At 33.8% G+C, this 13,921-nt stretch overlaps 1 protein-coding gene across 1 annotated transcript in view; it reads left to right on the top strand.

Annotated features, from left to right (window-relative positions):
* Positions 1-13,921, top strand: part of LOC144432885 (uncharacterized protein C6orf118-like) — a 56,224-nt gene that overhangs the window by 38,699 nt on the left and 3,604 nt on the right. Inside the window, exons 4-5 of the mRNA XM_078121181.1 lie at positions 3,784-3,971; positions 9,181-9,484. Coding sequence (XP_077977307.1) covers positions 3,784-3,971; positions 9,181-9,484 — 492 coding nt within the window. The remainder of the gene's footprint in view (positions 1-3,783; positions 3,972-9,180; positions 9,485-13,921) is intronic.

Below are 13,921 nucleotides of genomic sequence, written 5' to 3'. Positions count from 1 at the left end.
TGTTCAGAAAGTTCAGAAAATGCAGAAAGAAGGCATTATATTTTAGAACTGTAGGTTAGTTGACTAGTGCATAAATTAGCTACTAGAGAGTTGAGGTTTTTAACTTGAATAGAATGTTACAACCTACAACATTGATGAATATCTACAAATTGTATTGAAGAGAAGGGGCACAAGGTCCAAGTTTACAGTGCACGTGTTTGGGCATAGTTTATGCCACATATTAAATACTTACTCACAGTATTGTTCTTGCTGGAGCATACTTCACCACATGCCAGGGGCAATTAACTGAACTCAAACCTTGAATCAAGATATACATGTAATGTATAAACGATTCAATGACAGAATTTATTATATGTATATATATATATACATGTGTATATATGTAAAGTTCAAGAAATCCCTACTTTGGCTTTAAATTTGCAGTCATCGTCAACTGTTTTAACAACGGCCAGAAGACAAATGTAATGTTGACAGTAGTTATAAAAAGAAAACATGCTTTGACATTAAAATCAATTTAAAAGCACATTTCAGTCTGAATATACATGTACAGTGTAATTGTAAATATGTAAAAAGAAATGTATAATTCAAATGAAAAATTACATTCAAATACCAAAAGATATACCAATAATTGGCAATTTTAGAAGTTGATTTTGGTTGACTGGCTGGTTAGTTGGTACATGTATTATCATGGGGGAAATCAGATGAGATAAAACGATAGGTAAATACCTTCAATGTATTTGCAATTGTGTTCCACTGTTACATTCCTGATCTGGACACTAGGAAATGTTTGCTATAAATTGCTTTATTTCCCATTTTATTACCTGCAAGATTATTCAATTCAGTAGTTCAAATTGGTATCAAAGTCTTCATGCAGAAATGATGGTCTTAAGGATGTGATGTGCTCTAAATACAGATTGATGGAAAAATCTAATCAGGCTTATTTCTACCTTCAGTATACATTTTGTACTTCCCATGAATTGATAGTCTGGATACTATTAAACTGGGTTTTCTAACCCTAACCATAGTCTGGTCAAACTTCAAAGTCCCTCAATCAGCACACATTCCTGTGCTCCTCCTACAGTGTTCATATAAACATGATTATGTTGTTGCGTCCCCACGTGATTTAGTTTAAACGGACTAGTGGTGGAGTCCTGGTTGGACATTGGACATCATCAAAACAGCTGTACCAAAATGAATATTTAATGAGTGGTGACGACAGTCGGTTATTACTAGTGACATGCACTTTTAGTGCTTCGCTCACTATGGGGTTGAACCATAATTAATATCTTTCGTCATGGTTTTGACTAGACTGTGAATAGTAGTGATACTGTATAGGAACTAGACTAATGAATTGATTACTATTACTACTAGTACAATCACCTTATATTTACACATGATTTTAGGTGCTAATGTAGTACTGTACCTTGATAACTTATTCAATTTTGAAAGTGTATACATTATAAATAAGCCTCATTTTGATAAGAGATTGTGGTAAATATGAGGCCATCACCACAGGTCTTCCCATAACCCCTTGCATATATCTAAGTTGATAGCAATAATCAACACAAGTGCAAGAATTGATGAAATGATCATTTAATACTTCGTATTATAAAACTATATGTACCAAAGGGGTTAGGATTAGTTTTCAAGCACCCCTACAGAGAATCATTAATTTTATATTTAGTAAATAGCAGTGGTTTACTGCACATGTGTATTTGTCATTTGTGATTGCATCCACTTCCAAATTTAAATTTGTCAATTATTTGTTCCTAATTCATGTTACAGGGCCACCTGCATACGTAATTAATGACAACCAATCTTTTGAACACTCAATCAACCAATCAAATTGCAGTACATGATAATATATTGAATATAATTCATAGTCCTAAAGTTGTTAGTGAATTGTCCATAAAATTGGTCATTTTCATTGTTTATTACTTTGGCCTCTAAAGACATGTTGCCATAGAAATAATACATATTTAAGTAGTTGAATTTGATAATTACATAAGTTAGATATGCTGTTAGCATACATGACTGTAGATGTTACCTCTGCCAACCATCACAGCCATTATTCTGTGAGTTATCAATGTCATTATCTCAATGTTTTATGTTTGCAATAGCACCAAGCAAAATGTAGGCTTATTGGCAGTAATTATAATAGTACATCGTAAAATGTATTTTATGAAATATAAATATGATTTATATCGTTTATTTATTGTGTCCATTATCCTTATAGATATCATAAAATAGGTATTAAATAATAGTTAATGGGCGTTGATTATAAGTATATTTATATACAGCAACATGTGAATCTAGATGATAGATTTAATATAGCAGTTGATGTAGGGAGACTTGTTGTATCTTGTCTGTGCCAGTATGGACATTAGGTGTATAAGATTGTAAATTCTCTATTTTTCTTTATATCAGGGTGGTAAGTATTTAGAATTAAGCTTTTTTAAATCAGCTTTAATATTTTTGTGTTTCTTTAATGAATATAGTCAGTGGTGAAATTTGTAAATTGAGCTAAATTTATGTATATGGCATCATGGTTGTATAGTGAGTGACTAGTTTGGCGTCTTCAGATTGTCAGTTTGAGCATCGCCACTGCCATTTTTGGGATTTTGAATTATTGCTCGTCTTTCCTATGAACGAAAATTCAAAGAATCAAAATGGCAGTTAGGATATCTGAAATAGTGTTGGCATTAGTTACTCAGCTCAATTCTACAAGTACAAAACAATGTACATGTACGGTAGGCTATGCAATAGTGTGATGGTACATGTACAATGTAGAGTGGCTAGCTTGGCATCTGTGTATTGAGAGTTCAATCGTCACTGTTGTAATTTGTTTCTGAATGACTAATGATAGCCCTTTGGTAAGATGTGAACTATAATTGTGTCCAAGTCAGTTGTACTTTATAATTGGGGACATGGTAGGACAGAGGACTTTAATTCCTTACACCTCTTTGACTACAGTTGTGGTACTGTGCCTTGAGCTCTGCTTGCAGAGATGAGGTGCTCTAGTATAAGTCTACTTTATCATTTTTATCATTTTTATCATTATTATTATTATTATTATTGTATGTTGAGAATGTTGAAAAGGGCTGTTGTGTCATTATGGGGCTTTATCAAGGGTAATAATTATAAAACCACTTTGGCGGAGAGCACTGTGTTGATAGGCACTACCAAAGAAACCATTGCAATTTAGCAGAATTCTCTGAAAATTATAATGGAAACTTTAAATTTCAATGTTTTTCATTTTACATGTTTTGTAAAAAAAAATTGGTGACATTCAATTTTGTTGATCCCTAAGCGTCTCCTCTTACTTTTCAAGGTTATCAACGGCCTGGTAGCTATCTCTGCTGGATCTCACTTTCAGTTTAACAACAGACCATCCAGAAATAGACACACTAAAACTCTCATCATACCAAGTTGTTATACCGAAATCTACAAAAATTCATTCATATCAAGGACCATTGGAATGCACTATCAGAGTCCACTGTAATGTGGAAATCACCAGAACAATTTAAGTCCGCTTTGTCATCATTCTGTGATCCACGTGATTAAAACTAACATAGTGTGCACATCCCTCTGGAGGATTTTTGCTCAATTGTGATACAGTCTCCAGTATTCAAACAGATACAGATTGAATATATCATACTATGCCTTATAATGGTACATGTATTCTGATAACAAAGCAATTATTTGTGTTTTCACTCATTACGTGTACATATTTTTCTTAGGTTTTTTAGTAATATTTTGTTTTTTGTTTTTGTGCATACACAGAATGAGTATGATTTGTACATGGGTTCATTATTGGATAGCCAGTCATCTCAGTCAAGTCAGGTCCTGTATCAACAGGTACAGAGTCTAGCTAGTAGTGGTACAGCAGCTACTAAAGAAGTGACAGAGGAAAGGCATAGAGTCAACAAGTTAGAAATGGAGGCCAAACAGTTCCTGGATAAAAATGAAAGGTAAGTAACCTGTGAATTTACAGTGGAAATAGGGTTGGTGTGGCATTTCACTGAGTGAACACGGCATTTTTTACATAAATACATATACAGCTGTCAAACCCATAAAAGATGTGATTTCACATAGATGGGTGTAGATCTATGCAGACAAGTAAGTACATTGTAATCAAAGTCATGTTTATTTTAGTAGGAAAGCTAAAGGGGCACAAGCTGAGTTTAGATGTTTGATAATTGGTCATAATTGATGATAATTGGTTCTGCACATTGAAAAGGTACTCACAGTATTCTACTTCGTGATGTATACTTTAGCCATGACTTGTAATTGACTGAACTCAAACCTGGTGATATAAGATATACATAGTAAACAAATGTACAGGAAGTCCCTACTACATGTACATGTACATGTACGCAACCAACAGTTGTAACAATGCCAGGAAACAAATTGTAATGTCATAGAAGACATGCCTCAACATAAAACTTTATACTAGAATAGTTTTATCAAATGTTTTTGTAAGTATTTTAACATACATGTAAGTGAAAAGGCTATAAACTCAGCTTGTGCCACTTTAACAATTAAAAACCATTAAAAAATATCAAGTTCATGTATCATCAATCTCTACAGTAGAAGCCATTTCTATGCCACTGTACAAGAATATCAATGTTTATTAGTTGTTGATGTGGTATATTTGGTACAAGGATCCTACTGTATGTACGGTTTCTCTGCATAGTTGTTGCTGTGTCATTAAAATGTCTAGCTTTATGATAAAAACATTGTTTCCCAAAATTGAAATGTCACACAAATTCTGTTTCCGCTGTAATCAATTGTAGTCATTTAAACTAGGCATACCAAGTATAGGGCAGTATGAAATTGAGGAAATGAAGATGACTTTTGTATCAATCCCATTATGAAAATGACTACCATATTATATGGCAACAAAATAATACATGAAATTGATAGATTAAATGAAATGAAGCGTCCATGTGAACCAAGGATTTTTTAATGTGTCCAGCTGATATGCTGTATTCATGCAGTGTTAGTAAAAGCATTACTCTCACTGTTACCATGGTAACAAAGGATATCTTGAGATTCAAGAAAAAACTTCCTCAAGGCTTACAGTGGGAAATTTCCTTCAACCAGTCATTGAATAAGCTGCATGAGAAGATAGTTATATTTTACACACAACAAATTAGAATTTTTGTCTAAATTTAGCCACCATTTGATAGACACCAAAGGAACTTTTTTTTCCCAAACTTCTGGAAAATTACTAGTCTGAGAATAATAAATAATATTTTTAAATTCATGATTTTGAACGATTCCAGATAAATTTAAAAGGAAACAATGAAATTCAAAGTAGCAGTGCATAATGTTTTATTTCTCTATAATTTATATTCTGATAAGTAAAAGATAATGAATGATGCACGCCAAATACAAACTCTGTTTGTTAAATTCAGTATTAGATTTCCATCTCTGCTGACAGTGATAGCTAAACTGAGAATAGTGACAAGGTGAATTGTCTGTACTCATCTGTACATCAAGTTTTCCTGCTTTCGACTTCATTTCTGAAATTGGTTGTTAGATTGATATTCAATGTGTATAGTATGTGCTGTGTGTGTGTGTGTGGGGGGGGGGGGGGGGTTGGGGGTGCTGTTTGGGTGGGGGGTTGGCTGTTCTCATTTGTTAATAGGTAGATATCTTTTGTTTCTATATTATATGAATTTTATGGGTATTTTGAGACTATAGCGATATTTTTAACTTCTCTGAAATCACTGATCAGTTTGTGTTCTGATATTTTCTGTATGTTTTCATATCATAAAGACAATTCAGATTTGTACAGTGGAGGATTATGTCTCTTCTTTCTGTTTCTATAAAATAAACTTTCTTGTCAAAAAATATAAAATGATCAGATTTTAAGGGTTGGCGGTGGCTGAGCGGTTAGCTCGTACGCCTCTTACCTCTGCAGCCTGGGTTTGATAAAATTTACCATGCTGTAAGTAAGATCTTAAGAAGAATGTTGTTCAGTTTGACTCTACCGTACAACACAGGTTTTCCCCGGGTACTCTGGTTTCCTCCTGCACTAACACTGAACCAAAGGAGCCTATAAATGGGACTAGCTCCCGTTGGATAAATAAATAAATAAATTTATGGACAAAATTTTGAAAATCATTTGGTTAAAAAAGATATCTTTTACTTTTGATACATACATGCACAAAATGTAGATGTGGTCCAATCATATAAGATGGGCGTATACTGTTTAATATATAGCTGACCTTTCTCAAATATAACTTGTCATTTGATAAATACAGCTGACCTATTTTAAATGGTACATCTCTTATCATCCTTAGATTAGAACTCTGTAATCACCACAGTGCTTTGTTTGGTGTAAAACAAAGAATATGACAAAATGTTAATTTTATTATTAATCTTATTGCTTTGGTTTGGCCCTATAAATCAATCTGTGCATGTAATAACAGAAATGGTTCGGTTAAATCATGTTTATTATTTCTTGTACATGTATGTACCACAGGGACATGTAGTATTGCGTACATTGTATATGTACGTACCACGGGACCCTTGGGACACGTAGTACATGTATTGCTTGGATTGTACATGTACGTACCACAGGGACACGTAGTATTGCTTGAATTGTACATTGTACATGTATGTACCACAGAGAGACGTAGTATTGCTTAAATTGTACATGTACCTACCACAGGGAGACGTAGTATTGCTTAAATTGTACATGTATGTACCACAGGGACTTGTAGTATTGCTTACATTGTACATGTACGTACCACAGAGAGACGTAGTATTGCTTAAATTGTACATGTACATACCACAGGGAGACGTAGTATTGCTTACATTGTACATGTACGTACCACAGGGAGACGTAGTATTGCTTACATTGTACATGTACATACCACAGGGAGATGTAGTATTGCTTAAATTGTACATGTACATACCACAGGGAGACGTAGTATTGCTTAAATTGTACATGTACGTACCACAGGGACTTGTAGTATTGCTTAAATTGTACATGTACATACCACAGGGACATGTAGTATTGCTTAAATTGTACATGTACATACCACAGGGAGACGTAGTATTGCTTAAATTGTACATGTACATACCACAGGGAGACGTAGTATTGCTTACATTGTACATGTACGTACCACAGGGACACGTAGTATTGCTTGACTTGTACATGTACATTCCACAGGGACACATAGTATTGCTTGACTTGTACATGTACATTCCACAGGGACACGTAGTATTGCTTGAATTGTACATTGTACATGTATGTACCACAGGGACATGTAGTATTGCGTAAATTGTACGTAGTATTGCTTGGATTGTACATGTACATACCACAGGGACATGTAGTATTGCTTAGATTGTTGTTTTCCTAAGGAAAATGTCAAATGAATCCTGCTACTACAAATGTACCAATATACACTCTATACTGTAACTTTTCAGGTAACTTTCCATAAAGGTATAAAGGGAAATATATATTCAAGTCAAAGTGTTCTTACATGTAGCCTGTAGACAAGGAAAACTAGAATTTAAGAAATACTACGCACCCCTATGGCATGTACATGTAAGTGTGCGTGGAAACAGTATTTTATTTTTAAGACTACAGAATATTCAACAGAGTACACACCTATACCAACACTGAGCAGTTCTCCTAATAAACCAAATGTACAGAAAAACAAAAACCAAAGAAGGGTGCCCTCAACAGCTGGAGCTCAATGGTTGATGTTCTATGTAGTTATGTCATTTTACATGCCTTCAATTAAACCTCTTGTAATATACATGATATGGGGATAGGCCATCTTTCTTGGAAGTTTTATCTAGATCAATTCATAATTTTTTACAGATCCTGCAAACTAACAAACAAAGGTGAAAATATAACCTCTACTCGACTTCCTTGGTTGATAGAGGTAATAACAAGAAATTATCAACATTATTATCCTACAGTTATAAAATAATGGCCTTTTTACTGGTATATACAAAACATCAAATAATTCAAAACAGAATTATCCAGAAATAAATTATGTTCACCATCTGCAGGAATGATGTAAAGAAATGATGAACAATTACCCTAGCCTAAAGCAAAAAATTGTTAATGATGCTTTGATGTTTTGACGTAATGATGTCAGAAACAAGTGTTTTGATCAATATTTGTAAAAAAGAAAAAGTCCCACAGGATTATGAACTCCTGGGGATTTATTTGACAACACCATCTGGTATTGAAGGCAAATATATAATTTATCAAATGTTGAATTTTTATACGTAGTGTAGCTACATGTATAACATTTATGTGGAATATTTTGAGTTTTACCTATTGTTATATGATTATCCCATAGTGAAATAAAGTCCATCTCAATATTCTAGTTTAGTTTGGCACTTTATTTTGAAATATGGAAATCAATTATGTGCAGAATTAGAAGCAAGGGCTGTTTTAGGTGATAAATGAAAATGAGAAAAATGTAAATGTGCATAGTTTATTTCTTTCATAGCTTGAATTATAAAAGTTACCATTATAGAAATATAATACTAACAACAACAACAACAACAACAACAACAAAGTTTATTGTCTTCTAATCTAATCTAATCTAATCTAATCTAATCTAATCTAGAACATTTATAACACATCAGACTCCAGAAACATAGTAGTACATGTACTATTTGGTGCAATCTGATTAAAATCTGATGTAGTGAAAGTGGCTAGATATCTTGATTTACTTCTATTTCCATTGCGCTGTTTCGTTTGTTTTGTTCCGGGTGATCTTCTCCCTTCCTTTGTTTATGTGGGAAGGTGATGGTCACCCGGAACACAACAAACAACACAAAATGATGGAAATAGAAGTAAATAAAGACATCTAGTTGCTTTCACCACATAACATTTCAATCAGATTTTAATCAGATTGTGTTCAATGGTGCCAATAATTAATGTTCAATCCACACAAAAATCTTTATGAATACATGTCTTCAGTTTGTTCTTCAGTAAAAGTGTTCAAATATGATGACTGCCATATATCCAGTGGTAGATAACTACAGTCTAATGAGATACGCAGTTTGAAAATGGGTGACTAACATATATCTTAGTCTTATAGGACACAGGTACAAATCATACTTCTTCACAAAAATTCTAGAAATGAAAATTACTGAGTCTAAATTCGTTTTCTTATTTTTGTTATTCTTTTAATCCAGTTTGAGACAACAACTAGAGGAGGAGAAGACAGCTTTAGCAAATGATCCCCCACCCCAAGACAAACCTAAGAAAACGTTACCAAAGTATCGAGAAGAAAAACCTAAGAACATATCGGAAAAGATTGAAGAGTTACACTATGCTATTCTGGAACAAGTTGAAATACTACAACAACTAAAAGAAGAGTTGAAAGAAGACTACGTACCTAACTCAGTATGTCAACATTTAGAACAATGTGTCAAGGAAACTGAAGTAGAAGTACAGAGGGTTCTAAGTACCAATGATTACTTAGAAAGAACTATTGAGGTGAGAGCTGTCAAATTTATTACATTTTGTTTCGGCAAAGCTTTTCAGTGGAAAGAAGTATTGAGGTGTAGGGTGTGAACTTTATACATTTTGTGATGCATCCCGAAGAGAGAAAGAGCGCTCTTCCCCCCCCCCCCCCCCCCCCCCTACTCCCCATATTTTTGGAATTCAGAACTGTCTTCTGTGATATTATAGTTTCATAATCAGCAAAACTTTTCATTGGCTTGTGTCTCTCAGAGTCTCACAACATATTATCAAAGATAGAACTGTTAGATAACCGCAATGGACACTACCCAGAGGGAGCTAAAGTACTGGGAGTATTACAGTGGGTTCCGTTTGTACATGTACATCCATCTGTCCGTACGTTCATACATGTGTTCATCCACATATCTCTGGCATGGATCAACTGATTTCAATCAAACCTTTACACAAATGTAACACACTATGTGAGACATCCATTTCACATTGTTTTATCTTACCTAAGTTTCAATCCTAATACTGGGTCAAAACAGAAAGGTCATGGTGAATAATTTATGTAAACCGTGTGAACTATTACCAACACAGTGTGTTGAAAATTGTTAGGTGTTGATACCTAAGGAGGTAACAAATGGAGTTCTAACTGAATCAAACTAATTCACTTTCAGTGTGTATATGTGTAATAGCCACCAGGTGTACATGGCATGAAACTGAAAATAAATTATGTCTACACTGTATAAGGCTTAATTTAAGTCAAGTAACTGAAAATGTGATATTAAATGAAAGGTTAGGGTGTCAGATTAACGTTATACCACCTGAGTGTTAGACTCCCTTTATAGACATAAGATTGACAGGTGTTTTTGACGTAAGAAGGACTAGAGGTGATTATTGCTATCAAGTAACAAAAAATAAGATTAACGTAGTTGTATATGTTTTCTCTGATAATAACTAATCTGTTCTAGGTAAAGCAACTGCAGCTGTAAATGTTCATAGTTTTTCATTATTTTTTCCTGTTCAAAAATATACCAAACTGGTTCAATACTTCTTGTATATCATTATCTAAAATATTTTTTACCAATTATTTATGCAAAACTGAAATTTAATATTTTTAAAATTTCTCAGAGATAAGTTAAAGTCAATATTTGAAATACTACGAAAAAGACTATTATAAGTTTGTCATACATCTCTGAATTGCAAAGTATTGAAAAACAGTTCTGGAAGTGAAGAGTACATACAAGGTACAAGGTACAAAGTAGTAATGATTTGCTAAAAAAGCCGCAAATTTGTAAAAAGAAACAGAAAAAAAGAAGAATTTTGAATCTGCTGTATATGGTGGAGAGACAGCAGATTTCACAGCTAGTGAATGGAAATAGGAAAGTTATCCTTACGTTCATACCATCCTTAGTCAGTTAAATAAGTCAACGTAAATGTAAACATGTTATTCACTAGTACAATGTACAAGTGAGGTCAACTAAAGTACAGTTTTGACAGTGAATATTAAGTACATGTATGTAACATTTGCCATCATAATATATGTATGGTAAATATGATAGAAAAAAACCCTAATTGATGAAAAAAACAATCCTACCAATTGTTATACTTATACATTTACAACTTTACTCATTTTGTTAAGGAGAGCAGTCCTTTCTGTGTAAAAAATTATATACGTTGTTACATGTATAGGACTGTATTGAGGGTTACTTGAAACCTGTGTTTTCAAAAAGTCTGGGGTATTAATTGCTAGCTGCTCAGCGAGACATTACCCAGGTAGGATATGTCAGTCTAAGAAAGAACATGGCTGTCATGTGATTTGACTTCAGTGTTAGATAGAACATGGCTGTCATGTGATTTGACTTCAGTGTTAGATAGAACATGGCTGGCATGTGATTTGACTTCAGTGTTAGATGGAACATGGCCGTCATGTGATTTGACTTCAGTGTTAGATGGAACATGGCCGTCATGTGATTTGACTTCAGTGTTAGATGGAACATGGCTGTCATGTGATTTGACTTCAGTGTTAGATAGAACATGGCCGTCATGTGATTTGACTTCAGTGTTAGATAGAACATGGCTGTCATGTGATTTGACTTCAGTGTTAGATAGAACATGGCCGTCATGTGATTTGACTTCAGTGTTAGATGGAACATGGCTGTCATGTGATTTGACTTCAGTGTTAGATAGAACATGGCTGCCATGTGATTTGACTTCAGTGTTAGATAGAACATGGCTATCATGTGATTTGACTTCAGTGTTAGATAGAACATGGCTGTCATGTGATTTGACTTCAGTGTTAGATAGAACATGGCTGTCATGTGATTTGACTTCAGTGTTAGATAGAACATGGCTATCATGTGATTTGACTTCAGTGTTAGATAGAACATGGCTATCATGTGATTTGACTTCAGTGTTATATAGAACATGGCTGTCATGTGATTTGACTTCAGTGTTAGATAGAACATGGCTGTCATGTGATTTGACTTCAGTGTTAGATAGAACATGGCTGGCATGTGATTTGACTTCAGTGTTAGATAGAACATGGCTGGCATGTGATTTGACTTCAGTGTTAGATGGAACATGGCCGTCATGTGATTTGACTTCAGTGTTAGATGGAACATGGCCGTCATGTGATTTGACTTCAGTGTTAGATGGAACATGGCTGTCATGTGATTTGACTTCAGTGTTAGATAGAACATGGCCGTCATGTGATTTGACTTCAGTGTTAGATAGAACATGGCTGTCATGTGATTTGACTTCAGTGTTAGATAGAACATGGCCGTCATGTGATTTGACTTCAGTGTTAGATGGAACATGGCTGTCATGTGATTTGACTTCAGTGTTAGATAGAACATGGCTGTCATGTGATTTGACTTCAGTGTTAGATAGAACATGGCTATCATGTGATTTGACTTCAGTGTTAGATAGAACATGGCTGTCATGTGATTTGACTTCAGTGTTAGATAGAACATGGCTGTCATGTGATTTGACTTCAGTGTTAGATAGAACATGGCTATCATGTGATTTGACTTCAGTGTTAGATAGAACATGGCTATCATGTGATTTGACTTCAGTGTTATATAGAACATGGCTGTCATGTGATTTGACTTCAGTGTTAGATAGAACATGGCTGTCATGTGATTTGACTTCAGTGTTAGATAGAACATGGCTATCATGTGATTTGACTTCAGTGTTAGATAGAACATGGCTGTCATGTGATTTGACTTCAGTGTTAGATAGAACATGGCTGTCATGTGATTTGACTTCAGTGTTAGATAGAACATGGCTGTCATGTGATTTGACTTCAGTGTTAGATAGAACATGGCTGTCATGTGATTTGACTTCAGTGTTAGATAGAACATGGCTGTCATGTGATTTGACTTCAGTGTTAGATAGAACATGGCTGTCATGTGATTTGACTTCAGTGGTAGATAGAACATGGCTGTCATGTGATTTGACATCTACTACTAGTACTAATATTGAAAACACACACATGTACAATGTATGTAATGTCAATAAAAGTGGCCACACCATGAATGAGAATTGGGTATTTATTTTAGAATTTAATTTATAAATTTAAACAACTTTACTCTGTTTTTCTACTCATTAGAACAATGTGAAATAACATACAAAGTCCTTGTTTGTAACTCAATAAATTGCAAAAAAAGATGCAAAAAGTGAAAAATAAATTTTGTTATTGTACAATAACAAATATTTCATAAATTCTTTTTAATGTTTTGCAATTTATTGAGTTACAAACAAGGACTTGGTACATGTTATTTAATATTGGTTTATCAAGTAAAAAAATATAGTAAAAGTTGTTTTATAAATTAAATTCCAAACTAAATACCCAATTCTTATTCATAGTATGGCCACTTTAAATGTGACAGCAGCTGCTAAAATCATGAAAAAGGAAAAAGGAAAAATGAAAACAGTGTTAAAAACCTCTGTACTCAGATTCTACTGTGTATATTATTAATAATGAATTTCACTATGCAAACTCATCCACAAATAAATAAAATTTATCACACATATTAATTTCTAGATTACTACATTCAAATCCTATGCTTCCAACATACTAGTTTAATGATTAATTCATAACACTGAAAAAATACTTTTAAATTTAAGTGATTTGTTAAAGAAAGTTGCTATTTTGGAAATATTTAAAATTGTTGTAGTCACAGTATCTAATTCTAGAAACAAACTGAGTGTTACTTTAATACAATAGATATAAGTGAATTCAGATCAAGTGTATGTACATGACTATATACATGACTGCTATGTTTTCACAATCACTGTTCAGTGTAATGTCATACTAAGATGTAAACACATCATTTACCACTAATCAATTTGAGATTACTTGGCACTTCAGACAGGTAATGTGCTTGTAAAAGTTGTAATGTGGCTAGTTCTCCTGATGGCCATCTCGCGTTGAATTTGTTTAATCACCGTCACTTGTTCTGTTTG

Source organism: Glandiceps talaboti, chromosome 3, assembly GCF_964340395.1.
Source record: "Glandiceps talaboti chromosome 3, keGlaTala1.1, whole genome shotgun sequence".
Lineage (NCBI taxonomy): Eukaryota > Metazoa > Hemichordata > Enteropneusta > Spengelidae > Glandiceps > Glandiceps talaboti.
Note: the sequence above shows the minus strand (reverse complement) of the source record. Positions and strands in the feature narration are given on the sequence as shown.